Source organism: Macaca nemestrina, chromosome 17, assembly GCF_043159975.1.
Source record: "Macaca nemestrina isolate mMacNem1 chromosome 17, mMacNem.hap1, whole genome shotgun sequence".
In the NCBI taxonomy this organism is placed as follows: Eukaryota; Metazoa; Chordata; class Mammalia; order Primates; family Cercopithecidae; genus Macaca; species Macaca nemestrina.
In genome coordinates this window covers 6,655,698-6,678,626 of record NC_092141.1, presented here as the reverse complement: position 1 = coordinate 6,678,626, position 22,929 = coordinate 6,655,698, and the positions used below count along the sequence as shown (strand labels likewise).

General features: G+C 50.9%; 1 protein-coding gene across 1 annotated transcript in view; it reads left to right on the top strand.

Annotated features, from left to right (window-relative positions):
- LOC105472870 (PITPNM family member 3) overlaps nucleotides 1-22,929 on the top strand; it is a 104,009-nt gene that overhangs the window by 43,238 nt on the left and 37,842 nt on the right. Inside the window, 1 exon segment of the mRNA XM_011726437.2 lies at nucleotides 10,977-11,024. Within this exon segment, the coding sequence (XP_011724739.2) occupies nucleotides 10,977-11,024 (48 nt within the window).

The following is a 22,929-nucleotide window of genomic DNA, read 5'->3' as shown; positions in this document are numbered from 1 at the left end:
GCTTTCTCCCATTTTGTGGGTTATCTTTATACTTTTTTTTGATAATGTCTTTTGGAGTATAAAATCTTAAAATTTTGATGAAGTTCAGTTTATCTATTTTTTCTTTTATTGTCTGTGCTTTTGGTGCCATATCTAAGAAACCATTGCCCAGTCCAAGGTCATGAAGATTTACCCCCATGTTTTCTTTGTAAAGTTTTATAGTTTTAACTCTTATATTTAGGTCTTTGATCCACTTTGGATTAATTTTTGTGTATGGTGTGAGGTAGGAGTTCTTTTGAGCATGATTAACTAGTTTTCCCAGCACCATTTATTGAAAAGACTATCTCTCATCCATTGAATTGTTTAGGCAGATTTGTCAAAAGTTAATTGATCATAGACATATGGGTTTATTTCTGGACTCCGAGTGCTATTCCACTCATGTGTATATGTTAGTATGCCACACAGTCTTGATTACTGTACACCTGCAGTAAGTTTGAAATCAGGAAGTGGGGGTCCACTAGCTTTGTTCTTCTTTTGCAAGATTATTTAGCTATTCTGTGTTTCTTGCACTTCCATATGAATTTTAGGTCAATTTCTGCAAAAATGCCAGTGGGGATTTTGATAGGGATTGTGTTGACTCTGTAGATCAATTTGAGGAGTATTGTCATCTTAACAATATCAGTTCCAATCCATGAACGTGAGAAGTCTTTACATTTATGTAAGTCTTCTTTAATTTCTTTCAATGATGTTTTAAAGTTTTCAGTGTACAAGTCTTGCACTTGTTTTGTTAAATTTATTCCTAAGTATTTTAGTCTTTTTGATGCTAATGTAACTGGAATTGTTTTCTTAATTTCATTTTCAGACCGTTTATTGCAAGTGTATGGAAATATAATTGAGTTTTGTATATTGATCCTCTATCTTGCAACCTTGCTGAACTCATTTATTAGTTTTATTTTGGAGGGGATTCTTTAGTATTTTCTATGCATAGGATTACATCATCTTTGAATAGGTAGTTGAACTTTTCCCTTTCCAATCTGGATAGCTTTTATTTCCTTTTCTTATCTAATTCCCCTAACTAGAGTCTCCAACTTAATATTGAACAGAAGTAATGACAGCAGACATCTTGTTTTATTCCTGATCTTAGGGGGAAGGTTTTCAGTCTTTTACCGTTAAATATGATGTTAACTATGAATCTTTTGTTGTTGTCCTTCATCTAGTTGATGAAGTTCCCTCCTATTTCTAGTTTGTTGAATGTATTTTTTACCATAAAAAGGTGTTGGATTTTGCTGGATTTTTTTTTTTTTTTTTTTTTTGCAGACATGTATTGAGATGCTTATATGGTTTTTGTCTTTTAGTCTGTCAACATGGTATGTTACATTGACTGATTTTCACATCCTGAATAACTTTGCATTCCTGTGATAAATTCCGCTCAGTCCTTGAGAAATCTTGTTATTTCACTATTCTTTTACGCTTGGGGTTTATATATCTCTTCCAGGATAATGTATACTAACAATCTATGAGCTGTTATTTAAGGAATGATTTACAATCTAGGTTCTTCTTGTTCTTAAGACAAACTTAGTGTCAGCAAGGCCACGTTCTTGTTGACAGGAAGGAAGCAGTCACTGCCTGGGTATCCCTGATCAATTTCTCTGCCTCTAGCTTTCCAGAGAGCTATTTTTTCCTACCATTCACCCCCTGACTCTGGTTTATGACCTTGTATCTAGATACATGCTTCTCAAAGAGTGGCCCCTGGACCAACAGCATTAACATCTCTTGGCAACTGGTTGGAAATGTGACTTTGGGGGTCACATTTCTAGACCCCTAGACCTACTGAATCAGTCAAATTCTAGGAGCAGGGCTCAGAATCCACATTTTAACTAGTCCTGTGATTTTGATGCATACTAAAATTTGAGAGCCACTAATGACTGTGACACTAAGTGGGTTTAAGGACTCCACAGGTCCAATTTCCTCTTCCCTTCAGTCACTGAGTTGGATATCTTCCTTCCACGTTGTTGGTTTTTATCTAATATTTAGTAATATTTGTGCATAAGCCAGTTTGTGTTTGCAGTTCCCTGTCAGCCCATCTCTGAGTGATAGGAATATATGTGTTTAATGAAACCTGCTGTCGTCGAATTATTGGGGAAGGTAGAAAATGTCGCTGGTGTGAGTTGAACCAGTTGCTTCTGCTTTATTCCTCTTGGGTATTTTCAGCTTTCCATGGTGTCCTGTCCTTCAAACAGTCATCCTTTCTCACACTTGGGGACAGATGCTTTGCTTGGCATAAGCAGGGGTTGGGGGAGGACCAAGACACCTGGCTCCTCTACTATGGAAGCCCAGATGATCGATCACAAGAGGTTTCTTTGCTTCTGTATATTTCACCCATGAGCCTGCTGTTCCTTCTGTGCTGCCTCCATCACTGGCCACAGATCTTTCTTTTTTGAGATGGAGTCTTGCTCTGTTGCCCAGGCTGGAGTGCAGTGGTGTGATAATTCCTTGCAACCTCCGCCTCCTGGGTTCAAGTAATTCTCCTGCCTCCCACGGCTAATTTTTTAAATATTTTTATTAGAGACAGTGTTTCACTATGTTGGCCAGGCTGTTCTCAAACTCCTGACCTCATGATCCACCCACCTCGGCCTAAGTGCTGGGATTACAGGTGTGAGCCACCGCACCCCGCCAAGCCACAGCCCTTTCTTTGCAGGCTTGAGCTTATGGGTTTTCTTTCTCCTGGGCTAGCGTTATGGGCATTTGTCCTTTGCAGTCACACAGGGCTCCACACACTTGATTTACTTTTTTTTTTTTTTTTTTGAGACGGAGTCTTGCTCTGTTGCCCAGGCTGGACTGCAGTGGCCGGATCTCAGCTCACTGCAAGCTCCGCCTCCTGGGTTTATGCCATTCTCCTGCCTCAGCCTCCCGAGCAGCTGGGACTACAGGCGCCCGCCACCTCGCCCGGCTAGATTTTTGTATTTTTTAGTAGAGACGGGGTTTCACCGTGTTAGCCAGGATGGTCTCGATCTCCTGACCTCGTGATCCGCCCGTCTCGGCCTCCCAAAGTGCTGGGATTACAGGCTTGAGCCACCGCGCCCGGCCCACACTTGATTTTCTACTCTACTGTCGCCATCTTGAAATTTTTAATTAGGTTGAACAAAGGGACCCATATTTTCATTTTATACTGGACCCTGAAAATTATGTAACCAGTCCTGCCTCCTTCCTTAGATCTCTCTGCCTTTTAACTTTTGCGGATGCCACACAGTTTCTGGTCTGCTAAGGACACTTCTTATTTTACAGTGCTACTAAAGATTAATTCACATAAAAATGCTTGATGTCATTTTCTAGGGATCTGGAGGAGGAGAAAAAGACTAGATCATGTAGTCAGTTTACCATCTTTATCCAATCCTACCACGATGCTTCTAAAATAGAAATCCAGTCCTATCATTCTGCCACGAAATTGGCAAGTAGGTCTTTGTTGCCTGCAGTATGAAGTATAGATCCCCCAGCCTGGCACAGAAGGCCATCCACAATGTGGTTCCAGCCTTCCTTCTAACAATCATCAATTTCCAGAGTTAGTGAGTTTCCTATCACTACAGGAATCTAACAGCCCTGGAAGAGCTACCATGAGAGACATAAAGGGGCTGTCAAATTGTTGCTGAACCCAATAATTCCAAGGTTATCTCTGATTCTGATATTCATGGCTTCCTGGCCATCCCTCCCCTCCTCTTCTATCCCCTACTGTATCCTAGTCAAATGGCCAGGGGGCTGCTTGCAGAGAGATCCCTGAACTCACGTGGAGCTCGTCAGCTTCCTGCCTTTGCCCCAGCTCTTCCCCTGACTTCATCTCTAGCTCCCACAATCCCAGGCACTGCCTCTGGGAAGCCTCCTTGATACTCCAGCCTCTCCCAGACCACTGTCCTCATGCCTAGCACAGCTGAGTTGATCTCTTATCTGTAGCACAGACCATTCTGCTGACAGCTGTGCGTTTCTGGTAGTGTCCCTTTCCTCCCTGTCTGAGCCCCAAGCGGTGAGGGGCTCATTGTGCACTCATACATTCCTTCCCTCACCGATGCATGCAGTGCACAGGAATGGACACTTACTCTGTGTCAGACCCTGTGCTGGTCACCGCAGGGGACACACAGATGACTCAGAAGTAGACTCAGAATTGACTGGCTCCCAGACGGGGGTGGGTCAGTGACAGTCCAGTGAGCTAATTGCTCTAACAAGATGGGGAACAAGGCACAGAGGGCTCAAAGAGGAGGTAGCGCTAGAGCTGCTGCATGAGGAACTAAGGAGGCTTTGCTGGGGTTGGGACAGACCAATGAGGGCAGAGGGAGCTGCAGGGACAAAGGTGCAGAGGGAGGTGAGGGAAGCAGGGAGAGTTGGAGAATTTGTCCTGACTGAGGTTGGACAAGCTATGAGGTTGTCATTCCTTAAATGACAGCTCATAGATTGTTAGTATAAATTGTCCTGGAAGAGATATAAAAACCCCAAGCATAAAAGAACAGTGAAATACAAGATCTGTCAAGGACTAAGTGGAATTTAGCCCAGGTATGCAAAGTTATTATGTGAAAATCAATCGATGCAACATAATATATTGATGAAATAAAAGACATGGAAAAGATGTAGAATAAAAGGTATGGGAAGCAGGGAGATTTAGGGGAGTTTGTCCTGACTGAGGTTGGGGTGTGAAGCATTGGGCTGGGGGTGAGGTGTGGAGCTAGGGGATGGTAAAAAGGGGTGGGAGGTCTTGGAGAAGAGGCAGGGGTGGAAAAGCTGGAGATGAAGACCTCGAATGCCAGGCTGAGGAGTTGGGGGCCTTCTTGGGAGTGTCCCTGTGGATCGACTGAATGGTTTAAGCAGGGGGAGCGAAGAGCCACTGTTTAGAAAGATTATTCCAGAAGCCAATGTGGAGGAGAACAGGAGGGGCCAGGGAATGAGTGTAAGGGCTTATGCTGGGCCAGGTGAGGGGTAATGAGCGTGAGTCTCAACCTGCAGCTCACGGGAGGCTCCATGCTGGGAGTGGTCTGAGCAGGGAGGAGCGTGCAGGTCTTCCCTCCTCAGCCAGCCTTCATGAGCAAAGTCACCAGTCTGGCCCGGAGCCTGGCCAGGGCTCCCAGTGCTGAGTAAGGGGAGAGCCCAGGGCAAATTGCGGCTTTAGCGGCTCCTGTCCCTGCTCCACAGGGACTGTCCCTGACACTTTCTGGTTTATCAGGAGGAGAATTCCCAGTTCTTTATTCTCCAAGGCCCCATCTCTCTGAACCACTCCCCCCGCAGCCACCAACTCTCCAGTTTGATGCAGGAAGGCTCTCCTGTTTCAGAAGTTTGCCGAAAGGGCTTCTGTTCTTGGCCACACATTTTGCTTCTCTTGCTCTCGGGGAACTCACGATTTGTTGGAAGGGGATTGGAAGAAGAGATATAAAATTACTCAGGAAACCATTCGCGGGACTTGGGAGTCTCTTCTCAGAAGAGATGATGTGGCTCAGCCTTCTAGGGCTGTGTGAGTTCAGGACAGGCAAGATTCCTGGGGCCCAGAGCTTGGGGTGCGAGACAAAACCCCGGCCTTCCCGGCCCGTAGCCCTCTCCACGTAGCCCATCCTGTCTGCGGGAGTTTCTGGCAGCTCCTCCGCTGGAAACAAGCTCCAGCAGAGGCAAAGCTGTCGGGCCCATGAGCCCTGCAAAGCTCCAGGCTAAGTGGGGTCTCATTTAGGCGGCAGCTGAGCCAGCTGCACAGTTGGTTAATCACCCTCGTCCTGGGAGCCTGCTAAATCAGGAAGCCAGGTTCAAGCCGGCTCCTCCCTCGCTGGCGGTTTCCAGGGAAGATGGAGCCGGCTTGGACTGGGTAGGCAAGGCCGGCTTCCTGCTGTCCGGGCCCCACACTTACCTCGTCAAACAGCAGGGCTTGTTCCGGACCCCGTCGGTGTCTTCACCAGCCCTGGGATCCCCGAGATGCCTGGCTCAGGCTGCGCTGCAGGAAAGATGAAGCCCAAAGCAAACACCAGCCAGTCCCCACGCCTCTGGACGCATCCTCTCTGCGCCCCTTGTAAATGTCCCCTTCTCTGCTCCCCACCTCCCCACCCCTCAGCCCCTGACTGTGGCAGCCTTCCCCTGTCCCATGCCTTCCTCCTCTAGGAAGCACTACCCAGGCTGCCTGAGCCGCCCTGGGAAGCCCCTGCTCTAGGAAGCCCCCCACCAATACAGGGCACGGTGAAATTGTGGGAATAGCCCTTGCCAGTATTGGGGTGTCCGAGGGACCAGATCCCAACGTTCGGGAAGTGATTTTATCTTGCTGAGGCTCAGCAGCCTTACTGCACAGGCGTGGAATCCAACGATTTTGTGTGCGGGAAAGTACTAGGCAAGCCAGAAAGCACCTGCGTGTCCAGGCACAGCCTTCACAGCGGGCTTTGAGGAGACCCAGAGCTTGGCCCCGACCTCCTTTCTGACATTTTCCCTCTTCTTACCCACGTGCAGCCTGTGCACTGGCGTTTCGAGGACACTCACCTCATGGCCTCTTCTCACCTGGGTCCTTGAGCTTCTTCCTGCCTCTGAACTCTGCATTCCCAGCAACCCCAGCTGCATCCTCAGTATCCCCAGCAACCCCAACTCTCATCCTTGCCCACCTCCCCAGCTTGCCCACCTCCCCACCTCTGGACATCCTGCCCAGGCTAAAGTCATATTTCCACCCTGGTAATGAAAGTATTGGATGGTCTGGAGAACTCGTAAATTGTTTCTGTGAGTACCAGCTCCGGGCCTGGCGTGAGAATGTGGAGGTAATGACTCAGGCCTGGCCCCTCCCTGCGCTGGAGTCCTCCCCTCCTCCAGGGCCTGACACATAGTAGATGCCCGAGAAATGCCAGAAGCGTCTGTGTTACAGTCAGGGCTCAGGGCTGGCGCTCCAGAGGGTTGCACGTATTGGATTTGCTGTTCTGAAGTCTGAATAGTGTTATCTTCAAGTTTGTTTGTTTGTTTGTTTGAAACGGAGTCTTGCTCTGTTGCCCAGGCTGGAGTGCAGTTGCACTCTCTCGGCTCACTGCTACCTCTGCCTCCTGGGTTCAAGTGATTCTCCTGCCTCAGCCTCCCGAGTAGCTGAGATTACAGGCGTGCGTCACCACACTCAGCTAATTTTTGTATTTTTAGTAGAGACAGGGTTTCACCATGTTGGCCAGGCTGGTATCGAACTCCTGACCTCAGGTGATCCGCCCACCTTGGCCTCCCAAAGTGCTAGGATTACAGTCGTGAACCACCGTGCCCGGCCAAGTTTGTGTTTTGTAAGTGAAGTCTAAATGGGACAGTGCATACGTGCGGGGGTACTTGGTGGGCAATTCTCACATGGTTCTGCCTCCTGCTGCCTTGAAGCCTCCTGGGATCTTGGCCTCCGACTCTTCTGACCTCTGGCTTCTCAGCCCCACCCCCACCCAGCTTTCTTTTCCCTACCCCTGCCCATAAACAGCCGCTGGCCTCCCTGCATGCCAGAGCCTGGGTGTAGGCAGGGCTGAGGTTAGGTGCTCATACTCCACCATGTCTTGGGGCGAGGCAGCTATCCCCACCCTGGGCTGGCAGTGCCATAGAGCATTCCAAGGGTGATTCAGAGGGGAATAAACCTCTCACTCACCTAGTACATTTCAGCGTGGAGGTTGCAAGACTCTTGTCTACCCTGGGTGGGGCCAGCAGGCCTGTGGGAGGGGCACATACTTGGCTCAACTTTCCAACTGTCACTCACAGCATGGTTTGTTGGCCCAGTGGCTGGCAGGAGGGGGATCCTGGGTGCTGGTGGGGCCTGTGTGTGTATGCCAAGCTAAGGAGCAAGGGCCCTGGGGCCTGGGAGGGCCTGCACTCATCCCTCGAGTATCCCTGGGCATGCATGAGAAAATAATAGTAGCAAATAGAAAACACTGACTGGGCACGGTGGCTCACGCCTGTAATCCCAGCCCTTTGGGAGGCTGGAGTGGGCGGATCACCAGGTCAAGAGACTGAGACCATCTTGGCCAACGTGGTGAAACCCCATCTCTACTAAAAATACAAAAATTAGCTGGGCGTGGTGGTGAGTGCCTCTTGTCCCAGCTACTCAGGAGGCTGAGGCAGGAGAATCGCTTGAACCAGGAGGCGGAGGTTGCAGTGAGCCGAGATGGCGCCACTGCACTCCAGCCTGGTGACAGAGCGAGACTGCATTAAAAAAAAAAAAAAAAAAAAGAGAGAGAGAGAGAGAGAGAGAGAGAGAGAGAGAGAGAGAGAGAGAGAGAGAGAGAAAGAAAGAAAGAAAGAAAGAAAGAAAGAAAGAAAGAAAGAAAGAAAGAAAGAAAGAAAGAAAGAAAGAAAGAAAGAAAGAAAGAAAGAAAGAAAACACCATAATAGGTTTTAGAGCATCCTCAGGGAAAAGGAAAAATGTTATATTTTAGTACCTTTAGCAACATTTTTTTTTTTCTGTTTGAAAAAGGGACCTCACATTTCCTTTTTGCATGGGGCCTTCCTCATTCTGCAGCTGCTTTTAGGTGGAGTGTGATAGAAAAAGCAGGAGGTTTGGATTTGGAAGAGTCTGCAAGCCCCTTCACCTCTTCAGGCCTTGGTTTTCTTATCTGTGAATGGTCTTCCTTCCCAGGGCCGCGCTCTCTCACACCCCCGCTTTGCCTTGAACTTGGCATTCCATAAACGTGATCTTGCTGGCTGGTTTGGAACGCCAAGCCCTTTCCTCTACTGTCAAAACTGAAATCTCTGCTCTGGCACGGGATTCCTTGGGGTCCTCAGTCAGAATGAATCTTTCCCTGTCCCTCTGTCTCTGCCGGTCTTGCCTGTCACTGCAGTCGGCGATGCGCTGCCCTGCACGGTGGTGTTCTTGCTCCTTCCTCACCCTGACTTCCTCATCTCTGCATCCCCCACGGCCCTTAGTATGGGGCTCAGCCCATAGAAGGTGCTTTTTCGAATGCATGTCTCCATTTCTCTGCTAGGCCCCAGTTCTGCCGGGTGCTCAAAGCTGACTTTCTTTAGGGTCAGCAAAGTGTGATGGGCTTTAACCGGCGCTCAGACATGGTGCGGGCCTTCGCTCCCTGACCTGTGTATCGGCCACTGGGTCATTCCTTGTTCCCGTCCACATCTGTGCTGCTCTCGCACCTGGGAAACAGTCTGTGCCCATCCTGTTGTGCAGTGTGGGGACTGCTCTGTGATGGCATCCAGGTCTCTGTTCTCTATCTGGGCCCTTCTTGGGCCTAGGTTTTGTCACGGCCCCTGGGTCTGGGGAGTGCTGTGAGCTGGCATCTAGCATTAACCATTGATTCTCTCTGTCTGGCTCCACCTGGGATCATGATGAAGACAAAAGGGACAAGGTCTTGAATCAATTGTTAGAGGTAAACAAGTAAAAAACCAAGAATCAGAATCATCCTCACTTACTGAACACCTGTTATATGCCTGACTGTGTTCTGAAGGCTTTACACATATATATATATATATATTTTTTTATTTGTCTTCTTTTTTGGAAACAGAGTCTCATTCTGTCACCCAGGCTGGAGTGCAGGGGTGTGATTTCGGCTCACTGCAACCTCCACTTCCTGAGTTCAAGCGATTCTCCTGCCTCAGCCTCCCGAGTAGCTTCGGGATTATAGACATGCGCCACCACGCCCGGCTAATTTTTGTATTTTAGTAGAGACAGGGTTCCACCATGTTGCCGGGCTGGTCTCAAACCCCTGACCTCTAGGTGATCTGCCCACCTCCGTCTCCCAAAGTGCTGGGATTACAGGCATGAACCACCGTGCCCAGCAGGCTTTACGTATATTAATCATTTAATATCCACAGTAACCCTCCGAGGCAAGTACCAGTACTATCCCCATTTTATAGATTGGAAGACTGAGGCATATACAGGTTGCGTAACTTGCCCAAGGGTGCATGGTTCGTAAGTGAAGAAGCTGGCATTTGAATCCAGGTATCCAGTCATAATTCAGTGTCACTCAAGGGCATTCAGGACTTGGAGATTCTTAGCGAGTACTGGATCCCTGCTATCTTGTAGGAATGAACCCAGAGAGGGAGAGTGCTGGACCCTATGAGACACAGTGGGCCAGAGGGAGCCTAAAACGGAGTCAGCCTCCAGATTCCAGCTGGACGCTCTTCCCACTGTTTACCGCTGCCTGCTTTCGAGAGGGCCCGGGGGCCATGATCCCAGGATTCAGGGGACATGGGCCATGAAGGCGGCCCTGGCAGGCAGAGGGCTGCAGAAACAGGGTGATGGATTCCAATGGACACACCTGGAGAAGTTTCATGTGAGAGGCAGGCACAGGGTCAGGAGAGGAGTCACCCACCAGGCCCTGGAGTGTGGGCTGTGGAGATGGAGTAGGTTCTTAGACTGGAGTTGCCCTTCAGTTCTGCAGGGGAGGAAATGAGGTAGCTTTGCATGGGGAAGGATTCTCGAGTCCCTTGGGGAGACCAGGAGGTGACTTCACTTTGTGCCTTGGAACCCTTCCTCAGAGAACTGGGGCCCTAGAGGAAGCCGCAGACACATTTTGGGAGGGGCCGCAGGCTTCTAGGGAAGCTTTGGTCATGGGCAGTGTGCAGTGTTCGGGAGTGGCCACAGAAGACATCTGGGGGGCAGTGGGATACGCAGATCTAGAGCTAAGGAGAGAGGCCTGGGCCAGAGGCAGAGCCCTGGCAGTGGTTTGTGGGCTTGGAGTTCAGTGTGGACCCTCGGAGGAGAGAGTGAGTATAGAGAGGCAGGCGGCTCCTGGGAAGCCGCTGCTTTGTAGAGGAGGGAGGAGAGGAGGGGCTGGAGGACAAGACAGAGGTGGAAAGGCCTGAGGAGGCAGAGGAGCCAGGCTGTGCTCTCCCCAGAAATGGCATCAGGTGTGGCATGAAGGGCCAAGGGCTAGGTCAGGGCATGGCAGAGCAGGGCATAAAGTGGTGGGAGGTAACTCTGCCCATCCCAAGCTCTCAAGTGAGGGCCAGAGGCAGCTCCAAGCAGCCTCCCTGGGAACCACAGTGCCTGGCAACAGTGACAAGGATCTGCTCACGTTTCTTTTCTTTTTCTGCAGGAGAAGGGACCGCGCCGTGCACATCCAGCATCCTCCAGGAGAAGCAGCGTGAGTCAAGCCTGACCCCGTGGGGTCATTACTTCCCCTTGGATAGGTCCAAGCTCGTTGAGCCTGGGTCCCCTCTCATCCATTCAGAGCCGGGTAGGGTGGCAAGATCCCTGCCATCTTGCCTGCAGGCAGGACTGGAGGGCCTGAGGTAACTCAGCCTGAGTTTGGGCCACTCTCTAACCCATGAACTGAGCCCCTCGGGTTCCTGAGTTCCTGTCGCTGGGCAGCTCAGGCCAGCTCACGTCTCCCTCTCTGGGGAATCCACAGGGCCAGAGGGAGGGGTGGGAGGCTGGTGGGTTGGAAGCATGAGCTCAGCAGAGCAGATGAGATCATGGCATGAGGACAGAGAGGAGGATAGGAATGGGGAACATGGCCCCTGTGTCCATCACCTTTGGGTGACACAACTTCCAGGAACCACAGACGGTGTCATGGTGACTGACATGACTGAGTGAGGTTCAGAGACACCTCATTCCTGGATGTGCCCGGGGTGATGATCCTCAGTATTGCTCTGTGAAGAGGCCACCTCTCTGCAGAGCCCGTGGCCCTGTGGCTGAGTCCCTGTCCTCTGTGTTATACAGGCGTCTCCAGGTTTCCTTCCCCCTGTGCTTTCCCAGAGAGACGAGCGCAGCATTGGACCCAGGAAAGACTTGGTCGAGACGTGGCCATTTGCTGACATAGTGACCTCAGGACGTCTTCCTTGGACATTCTGGGAGGACTCAGTGGCCAATGTCTGGGCCAAATGTCTTTGCTGTTGGCATTATTGACTTCCACATGCGGCTGGGTCAGGAGAGGAGTCCATGTGTGTTTGGGGTGGCGTTGTACTCAGAACTTTCCTGACTTCTCTCTCCTGCTCCTTTGATCTATAGTTGCAGTTTTGGGGGGGCTCAGTCCACTCTGCCCACCACTTCCTCGGGCTCAGGCCTGCGGCCGCTCTGCAAACTCTTCCATCCTTCAGTTGCTGTCCTGAGGTGGAGGCGCCTATGACACCAGCCTTCCTATGGCCTGGAACCCAGCCTTGAGTGGGTACACAGACATCCCCTGCCAGAGAAACTTTCTCTTATTGTTTTTGAGACAGAGTCTTGCTCTGTTGCCTAGGCTGGAGTGCAGTGGCATGATCTCGGCTCACCACAACCTCTGCCTCCCAGGTTCAAGCGATTGTCCCGCCTCAGCCTCTTGAGTAGCTGGGATTATAGGCGCCCTCCACCATGGCTAGCTAATTTTTGTATTTTTAGTAGAGACGGGGTTTCGCCATGTTGGCCAGGCTGGTCTTGAACTCCTGACCTCAGGTGATCTGCCTGCCTCAGCCTCCCAAACTGCTGGGATTACAGACATGAGCCATTGTACCTTACCTGGAGAATATTTTTCTGCTTCGAATAATCAATGGCAATTTCATAGACAAAGCCCTTCAGGGGCTGGTAGGTGTGAATATCTTTGTCAGGGGCACCCCAAAGCCCAGGCCATAAGGGCATCAGGCCATGGGAAGGACAGGGCAGAGACGACGGCAGTTCTCTTTCCCTAGCCCTTGTAGGGGTGTAAGGAACTGAGCTCAGCACAAGGGAACTGTGTTAAAATATATCTGCGGGTCTTTAATGTATAGAGGTGAAAAAGATGTTCAGCACAGGTTTTGAGAGATGGGGCCATGCCACGCCGCGCTAAGCCATGGGGGAAGCACTGGGTTTGGTCAGGAGACAGAAGGGCCAGGAAGCCCACTCAAGGCTGGGTTCCAGGCCATAGAAAGGCTGATGTCATAGGCGCCTCCACCTCAGAACAGCAGCTGAGGTATGGAAGAGCTTGCAGAGTGGCTGCAGGCCTGAGCCCGGGGAGGTGGTGGGCAGAGTGGACTGGGCCTCCCAAAGTTGCAAGGCCCAGAGCCCTTGTTGGGTTTTCTGCTGGAAAGACAGGGCAGAGCAGGAGAACTACCTAGGGCTGGCTGATTTGCATGTCGAGGGCTCTGGGCTCTGGGCTGTAGGGCTGGTGTCCCATTGTCTGGTAGCTGGCCTTGGGTTGATTTAGGGCCAGGGAAGTATTGGTTTGGCGGGTGAGAGTTAGACAGAGAAGGTGGTTGGGGATATGGGTTTGGGACTGGTCCGTTTGCCTATGAAAGGCGCCCTCAAAGGGAGTGGTTATTACCTCTAGGAATTAGCCAGCCCTGGGAGGGCCAGTCTCTTCCTGGCCAGCAAGGCCCCTGAGATGCCAAAACATTGTAAAATAACAAGCATGCTGAGCACAGGGGTGTCACCACATTCCCCAGGAATGCAGGAGAGGAAAGGAACCCATCATCTCGCCTTCTGAGCACCTGGCCAGAGGAGACAGCGGCAGCCCCGAAGCACAAGCAGCCGCCCGACGCGGGGCTTGTCTCCGGGATGCCAAACCACGGCTCTGTTTTCCACAGACACAATTGAATTGACGAGATGTTTAGTGACCTCTGGACCTGACTGAAGAAAAATGTATGTTTAAATAGTTAGAATTCTATTGCTGAAGGCTGTCATCAAATTCTGCTCCTTCAGAATGTTCTTCTCGGGCCGGGCGCGGTGGCTCACACCTGTAATCCCAGCACTTTGGGAGGCTGAGGTGTGTGGATCACCTGAGGTCGGGAAATCGAGACCTGCCTGGCCAATATAGCGAAACCCCGTCTCTACTAAAAATACAAAAGTTAGCGAGGTGTGATGGTGCATGCCTGAAATCCCAGCTACTGGGGAGGCTGAGGCGGGAGAATCGCTTGAACCCGGGAGGCGGAGGTTGCAGTGAGCCAAGATCGTGCCATTGAATTCCAGCCCGGGTGACAGAGCAACACTCCATCTCAAAAAAAAAAAAGTGTTCTTATTTAGCAAAGAATGACAGCATATGTGCAGATGCATTCTGGAGCTCAAATGATACCTTGGAGGTCGTCTAGGTTGGGGATGCCCAAATGAGCCTAAGGTTTTCAGCCGTGAGGAAAACAATAATACTGTACTGTGTTTTTCCATCGCGTTGAGCATATTCCATTGAGAGGACTCCTTTTCACAGAATTCTACAATTACATCCTGCCTAGTTTTGGCATTAAAATGCTTTTTCTTTTATGAAATGATGGTGATGATCAATGGTAATGTGTTTGTTTATTTTTAAGGCAAAATTGGCAGAAGAAAAATCTGTGACCTGAATTAAAAAAAGAAGAATCGCAATGGCTTGCATTTATAATGGTGCTTTTCCACATAAAACGTACTTGCATGCAAATTATCTTCTTTAATAGTTCCACTGGGTTTTTGAAAACTCACTAAACACAAGTTGCGAGGTGGTGAAAGTTGCCCTGGCACCAGGAGTCAGAACATCCTGGGACTGGTGTGATGGTGTCTGGGGTTGCAGGGTGGTAAGGCCTGGGTTTGACACTCAGCTTCTCTCGTTTAGTAGCTGTGACATTTTGGACAAGTTACTTGATGTCTCTGAGCCTCAGCTTACTCAGTTGTGGAGAGATGAACATACTGTCATGCTGGGCGCAGTGGCTCATGCCTGTAATCCCAACACTTTGGGAGACCAAGGCGGGAGGATTGCCTGAGCTCAGGAGTTCGAGACCAGCCTGGGCAACATGGTGAAGCCCCATCTCTACTAAAATACAAAAAATTAGCCGCGCATGGTGGCGTGTGCCTATAATCCCAGCTACTTGGGAGGCTGAGGCAGGAGAATCGCTTGAACCCAGGAGGTGGAAGTTGCAGTGAGCCGAGATTGTGCCACTGCACTCCAGCCTGGCAACAGAGTGAGACTGCGTCTCAAAAATAAAATAAAATAAAATAAAATAAAAATAAATAAAGAAAAGAAAAGATGGCCGGTGCGTCTACTTCTTAGAGTTGCTGAGGGCACCAGAGATGGTATCTGTGAGATACTAGGATCCACGCACGGTGGATAGAAAGTACTGATGGTTCTCACTTGTTACTGGACGGATGTGCCTTGGAAGCTGGCACACCTGGTGCCCATGTGATGATGAATCTTATCAAGTGGGGCTCAGTCTTGCTGGCGCTCTGCTGGTCCTGCGGCTGCCTCAGTTGCCATTGTCACAGCAGTGTTTCCCCAAGCGTTGGAGTCCCCAGAGAGGAGGACATGAGCCGGCCAGAGAGCATGGGGCCTCTTGGGTTGGGAGTGTGGGGAGGGAGGCCACCATGGGCCTCTCAGGACAGGCGCAGGTATAAGGTTGCAAGGGCTTGTCTGCAGTGGCTGTGCAGGGAGGGGTGTCCTGGACACTTTCTCCTTTGCGGCTGCCAGGCAGCCCCAGCCTTCACTGTGCAGTTGGACAGGCGGCCTGGCAGCCTGCTGTCACTGGCGCGAGCCTGCTATTTGAAACCAAACTAGAGGAAGCCAAGGGAGCCATTGTGTGTGGGGGCTCGGTGGGGGCCAGAGAAGAGAGAGGGCCTTGGACTTGGGGGAGGAGACCTGAGTGACCTCCTGCTGAGTTGCTGTGCAGTCTCAGCTCCTGCCTGGGGCCTGTCTGTCTGTACATGGAGTCCCTCCTGGGTCTGACGTTCTCAGTGTCTTCTGTTGCCGCTTCTCTGTCCCCTGGCTTCCTCTGTCTGTGCCTCTTTGTGTTTCTGCATTGTTCGTGCTGCTCCATTAGTTAGCACAGTGACCATTTCCAGAGTGCTTCCACCACACCTGCCATGGTGCTGGCTGTAGGGACTCAGAGATCTTACGTGTTTCCATCGAACCTCACTCCTTCTGTGCTTCCATCCAGTGTGCATGGCACCATCCTCCATGAGTCCAAGCCAGAAGCCTTCTAGACTTCTCTCTCTCTGTCACCATCCACTGTCAAATCAGCCGCTCCTAGTGTCACTCAACCTCCAGCAGTGCTATGAGACCCACCCACTCCGCTCTGTCCCCGTCCCTTCTCTAGTTGAGGCCCTGTCTTCTCTCTCCTGGACCATTGCATCCTCCGGTGCACTGGCCTCCCTGCCTCCTTACCTCCCTGCCTCCCTGCCTCCCTGCTTCCCATCTCACCCACTCTGGTCCTCCCTTCAGAGTGTCAGAGAGACTTTGGAGGAGGAAAGCCTGGTCCTCACAGCCCCTGCTTCCCCTCCCATGGCTCCTCTCCTATGAAGCGTGAATCTTGCCCCCATACGACCTTGACTGCCCATTTTCTCCTCTTCCTGTCAGCTGTCCCCCTTCCCTTCCACCCCGACTCTGGGAGGGGCACGGACTCTCTAAGCACAGTTTTCTTGTGGGCTAATTGGGAAGCCTGAGCAGCCCATCCATCTCTGTAGAGGAGACAGAGGCAGTTCCTCTGCAGCAAATGGTGGGAAGGATCAGGGTCCCTCTGTACCCCTCACTGTTGGCCTCTGCCCTTGTGGCCCCATTCATGGCAGCCGGGGTCGCTCATGCTGAATCCAGCAAGCCCAGCCCACCCCTCCTGCTGCCATACGCCACCACCATAGAAGAGGCAGAGGGCAGGGCTGTTGTCTCAAAGGGGCAGTAACTCCCCTTCCTCTGTCCGCACCCCCATCCAGGAACGTCTGGTGGGAGGAGGCATGACATTCTCCCAGGAGACCGGCCGCTGCCTCACCCTCTCCATGGCTCTCCCTTCCAGTCTCAGCAGCTCCACGAGGTGCAGGGCTCTGCAGTGCACAGGGCAGGAAAAGTGCGAGTGGAGAGGAGGCTCCCTCTGTCCCACCCCCACGCAGGATGGGTCGAGGGGCAGATTCTACAGCAAGAAGACCTGTCCATTGTGGCCCTCGAAGTTGGACCCGGCCTGTGTGGATGACAACAGCCACCCGACACATGGGACCCAAAGCCATGATGTCGCCTCATGGCTTTTCCAGGGCCAGTGCCTGGCGTTAGCTGCAGGGGTGGGGACAGCAGGCAGCTGTCCCACGTGCAGGGAGGGTCTTCCCACAGCCACGTCCACACATTAGAGCAGATGCTCTGTGGGGCTGTGAACTTCCTCTCGTCACCAGAAAAAGACCTGACAATGGTCACCGAGTCCCAACTTTCCTCTCATCTGCAGAAAAAGACCTGGCAATGGTCACCGAGTCCCAACCTTTCTCTCATCCCCAGAAAAGGACCTGGCAATGGTCACCGAGTCCCAACCTTCCTCTCGTCCCCAGAAAAGGACCTGGCAATGGTTACTGAGTCCCAACCTTCCTCTCGTCCCCAGAAAAGGACGTGGTAATGGTCACCGAGTCCCAATCTTCTTCTCGTCCCCAGAAAAGGACCTGGCAATGGTCACCGAGTCCCAACCCTAGCCCCAGTCTGACCCTTTATCTTCATCCTCTGCTGAGCCTCTCTCCTGGCCACCACCTGAGTCCCAGTGTATCCCCAGCTGGGTCCTAACTCCAGCCCCTGGTCCTGGACTGAGCTTGGGTCCTCAGCTCAGACACAGAGAGATGTAGATGGCTCAGCTCACCTCTCCCCATCGTGGGCATGTGGTTTGACGTCACACCCCGCTGCCTAGGGTCAGTGACCAGAGGAACAGCTCTGAATGCCCTGACCAGCCACCAAAGGGCTTCCCTTCCCAGATACCCTCTGCCCCTGGCCTCCCCAGGAAGACCCCGCACCACAGACAAGGATGCGTGAAGCCCCTTGCCCACGACTGGCCTCTCCACTCCTCTGCCTGGTAACTGGTGTCTTTTCCTGGCCTGTGTGGGCAGCTTGCTGAGCACAGCTGCAGACAGGCTATATTTAGCCAGCTTTAATGAGCTCAGGGTGGCAGACGTCCGCCTTGGGAGCACTTTTCGTGCATGTGTGTGTATGTCTCTGCTTGGCATGGTTCCTTCTCATTGTGTGTGTGTGTGTGCCCTTGCACTTGTATGTGTGCATTAGCCTCTGCCAATGCATTGGTGCATTCACTTTCATGAGGATGTGCATTAGCCTCTATGTCAATGCATTGGTGCGTTCACTTTCATGAGGATGTGCATTAGCCTCTATGCCAGTGCATTGGTGCATTCACTTTCATGAGGATGAGTGTGCATCTCTGTGCCTATATGCAAGTCTATCTACGTAGCATCTGGGTTTTGCTGGGGCACGTGCAGCTTCCGACACTTATAGGGGTGCAAAATGGGAACAAATGATTAGTTCATTCACCCATTTGTTTAAAAAATATTTAATGAGCACTTTTGTATGCCAGCATCGTGATAGTCTTTGGGGATAAAATAGAGCAAAATCAAACCCAGTCCCAGCCCTTAAGGATCTCATCATCTGGGAGATGGAAGAGGGGAAGATAATAATCAAATAGTCATAAAATGAAAAGCATGAGGATTAACCCCAGGAAAGAGAGGACCGCGGTGCTTTTGCGGAGAGGACAGGAAGAGTGGAAGTCCTCCGGAAGGAAGGAACACTAAATTTCCTGTGGGAAGTATCTGGGCACGGGGCAGTGTAGAGAAGAGCCCAGGCCTGGGGAACATTTGCAGGGACCTGCGGTGAGAGGGAAAGGGGATGTGCGAAAACTGGCTGAGTTCAGAGAGGGAGGGGTGAGTGTGGGAGAGCGGAGCAGAAGGCAGGGGCTTGGTCCGGCTATGGGAAGCCTGGAGAGGGGTGGTGTGGGAGGAGGTGATGGGATTTGCACAGAGCACTTAGGATCCAGCCCGTGATGCAGTCAGGGTTCTAGCAGGAAACAGAAGGCTCACAAACCACAGGTGGAGGAGGGCTTAGCAGAGAGACTTTATTCACAGGTGAGTGAGGCTTCAAGGAAACCAAGAAGGCGTCAGCAGTACCCTGGGGCTGTTCCCACCCCTGAAAGAGAAGAGCCCAGAGAGGCTCCTGCACGAGCAGCAGCCTCCAGCGGAGATCACCTTACGATGACCCGATGACCCGGCATGGAGGGGGCTCCCTTGTCCCAGTTCTCCTACTGGTGCTTTCCATCGGCTACACCCAACCAGTAGCAAGAGGGCCTTGGCCTCAGGCTGAGTCAGGCAGAGATGGGGCACTGTGGCTCCAGAGGGGCAAAGGGAGACCACACTGCACAGTCTACTTACTTCCACGTGGAAGAATCGCCCTTTCTTTTGTTTTTCTGTAAGCCACCTTGATTTTGACTGTGCATTCCCACGCAGCTGTGCCGGTGAAGGACTCCTCCTCCTCTGTGTGTCCAGGGGCTTCTCTTTCTTCCTTCTCCTGCCATTGCCCCAAAACTCCAGGGGTCTTCCCAGCACTCTGGTTGGGGAAGGGTGCCTGCAGCATGCACACATGTGCAAGGAGTCCTCCATCCACAACAGTGAGGACGAGGACCCCGGAACCCAGCCTAGTGATCCCTTTTGTCCTGGGCTTGCAGCTCCTAGCCTAGGGTTCAGGCTCCCTAGAGCATGGGATGGCCAGGTCTTCTTATGTTGATCTCCTTCTTCCTGGAGTTGCCAAGGGACCGGTACAGAGGACTCTCTCCTCCACTCAGGGCCAGAGCGTGAGGATCTCTTTTCACCCTGAAGCATTCTCTGTCTCCTCAAATCCTTTCCTCTTGGGAACAAAAGAGCTTTTGGAAACAAAAGCCAGGAAGCTCTGCCACAAACCTTCCCGGAGGCAAAGGAGCCAGAGCTGGGAGAAAATATAAATTGGTATCTAAAAAAAACCCACCCTGCTACATGCACTTTAAACAAATTCTTATTTTTAATCTATCTTTTGAGTAGGTAGCACATGTACATGGTATAAAATGCCTCCCTCTCCGGTCTTCCAGCGCACACAATTCTCCCTAGAAGAAAAGATGATAACCGATTTCTTAGATTCCATTTCAGAGATAATCTCTGCATACATGAGTCTATCCATAAATATGCATTTATATATATTTTTGTATCTGTATCCTCACGCAGAAGGGAGCACACAGTTCCTTTCATCATGCACCTTGCTTTTCTCAGATGTTGGTACTAGATCAAGATTGTCTCCTTAGCTCGGTACACTTAGAGCTGAGTTGTTTTTTGCAATGGGCGTGTGTGATTTCACTGTGGTACAATGTATTCAATCTGTCCCCTGCTGGTGGACGTATAGGTGCTTCCTGTCTTTTGCTATTGTGAAAGCACTGTGGCAATGGTGAGCATTGTGCATATGTCCTTTTGCACGTGGGCTTGGAATTGCTGGGTCAAAGGCATTTTGCATTTTGAATGACGTTGCCAGAGGGCCCTTCACAGAGGCTGTTTTACTCTCACCAGCAATGAATGCACAGGGTGTCACAACTGCCAATCCGACAGGTGAGGGGGAAAAAAAAAGTTGTCTCAGGGTAATTTCAATGAGCCTTCCTCTAGTTTAGGGTTCTGAGGTTGAGCACCTTTTTCCTATGTGTAAGAGCGATTCCCAGGCCCTGTGCTGGACGCCACACACACTCGGCGGGGGTTACTGCAGGTGCGCGTGGGCTGGAGCGTGCCACTGCATTCCTTTGTGTTTGTGCTGTTCCTGGCAAGGCCAGGGTGGACTTGACAGGGGATCATTAGGGCATCAGGCCTAACAACCTAAGAAGTCGCTGCTCCCCATGGTAACCTCTCCCCACTCTTTCTTCCCTGCCAAGAGTCTCCCTGAGGAGGCAGGGCTGTGGCGTGAAGGCATTAGTAAGAGCAAAGAGACCATCCCTTTCTTACTCCCCTCCTTCAGGATGATGAAGAGCCCTGACCTGGTGACCTGGGTTCTAGTCCCCAGCCCTCCACTTATATCCTGAGAGAAATCACTTCACCTTTCCAATCCTTGGTTGTCTCATCTTTAAGATGGGGAGAGTACTCCTGGCCTCACAGGATGAATGTGAAGATTGCCTGAGATACCGGGTGAGGACTAGAAACTCAGGACCAATCTTAGGAGGGCTGTGTTTGTTGCAGAGGAGTCTGCAGGGGAATACCAGGGTTTAGGATGTCATGTCCCTCTAGCATCCCTGTGTCATGGTAGCAGAGTTTTCTCATGGTTGTATACCTGGAAATTTCACTGGGCCCGATTCAAGATGGCACCTCTGATCTGAACTGGGATTCCCCATGAGAACCGATCCTCTGAACTAACCCCGTGTTCACGTGGGGTATCTAACAACATGTTCTCAAGGGGCAGGGTTTGGGGCATAGGCCCTCGCAAGGGCCAGGCCCTGGACTGGGGTATGTCTCTGTGAAAGGCTCACTGGGCCATTGAAGGTTTGAACACATCACCTTAGCCTGGTTAGTCAGATGAATCCAGGCGGACGTGATTAGATTCTGACTCTGAAAGGGTTAAGGAGTCACGGAGGGACCTCAGCCGCCAGCTCCCCACCACACTGGATGAAACTTCCCTCCCCAGCACCCTGCTACGTGGCCACTTATATAACTTGCTTGTCTAACCTCAGTGAAGGAGAACAGCCTGTCTGCAGGTCAGCACAGGTCACTCTTGAACTGTTGTAAACATTTCCTAGGTTGTGCTAAAACTTGGAATGACTCTCCAGAAACCACCCCAACCCTTATTCATCCTGGCTCTGCCCTCTGCTCCCTTGACCCACACATGCTCAGCATAGATTTGCAGGCAGCCGCTGTATCCCTCTGAGCCTGCTCTTCTCCAGGCTGGGTCTCTCAACCTCCTGAGCCCCTTTCTATAGCTTTCCTGCCCTGTTATTGGGCATCAGACATGCCCTCGGCAGGGCCTGAGCTGCAGGGGCAGGGCAGGGATGTCCCCCTCTCATTTTGAACTGAGATCTCTGGTTTGTGCAGCCTTAGAGGTTGAGAAGTAACAGTGGCAGCCCCATGACCCTGACTCAGGCTGTTTGTAGCCTTTGGTCATGTGACTGATCTGAAGCACATGACCTAGGTCTTTGTCATATGACCTGACCTTGGTCACATGACCTATTCTTGGTCATGTGATCCCAGGGGCTCGAGAGCTATTTGAAGGCAGGTGCTGTGTCTGATTGGTCTTGGTGTTTTCAACCCTGACACAAGTTTGGGCAATAACCAATAGGGTAGGAATAGGCAAGTGGTATCGAGGTCTTTTTTTTTTAAGTCCTTGGAAGGCTTTATTTTTATTTCATTTTATTATTTTATTTTTTCAAGATGAAGTTTTGCTCTTGTTGCCCAGGCTGGAGTGCAATAGTGGGATCTCTGCTTACTGCAACCTCCACCTGCTGGGTTCAAGTGATCCTCCTGCCTCAGCTTCCCAAGTAGCTGAGATTACAGGCACCTGCCACCATGCCTAATTTTTGTATTTTTAGTAGAGACGGGGTTTCACCATGTTGGCCAGGCTGGTCTCGAACTCCTGACCTCAACTGATCCACCCACCTTGGCCTCCAAAGTGCTGTGATTACAGGTGTGAGCCACCATGCCTAGCCTCAAGTTCGTTTTTAACCCAAACACACGATCTTAATTCACTCATCATGTTCCACATTTATTCTTTCCTTCCACAAGTATTTCTTGTCCTTTTATACTCCCTCATTAGCCTTTCAGCTCTCAGAGGGGAGAACATGTCACACCTTTTTCTTTGTAGTGTTTATATTGACTAAAATAGGAGGTTGTGGCTGGTTTTAAAATGTTCCTCGCATAGGCCGGGCACAGTGGCTCATGTCTGTAATCCCAGCACTTTGGGAGGCCAAGGCGGGCAGATCATGAGGTCAAGAGCTCGAGACCATCCTGGCCAACACTGTGAAACCCCGTCTTTACTAAAAATACAAAAATTAGCTGGACGTGGTGGCACATGCCTGTAGTCCCAGCTACTCAGGAGGCTGAGGCAGGAGAATTGCTGGAACCCGGGAGGCAGAGGTTGCAGTGAGCTGAGACTGCACCACTGCATTCCAGCCTGGCGACAGAGTGAGACTCCGTCTCAAAAAAAAAAAAAAAAAAAAAAAAAATTCCTCGCATAAACATGACCATACTTGTATTATCTATCCAATAAACATTCGCAAATAGTTTTAAACTAAAAGAAATATGGACTCCTTAGAGAAAAATTGGAAAATAAATGAAAGTAGAAAGTAAAAAATATATATATATATATATAAAATCCATTGTCCCAGCATCTAGAGAAAACCACTGTAAACATT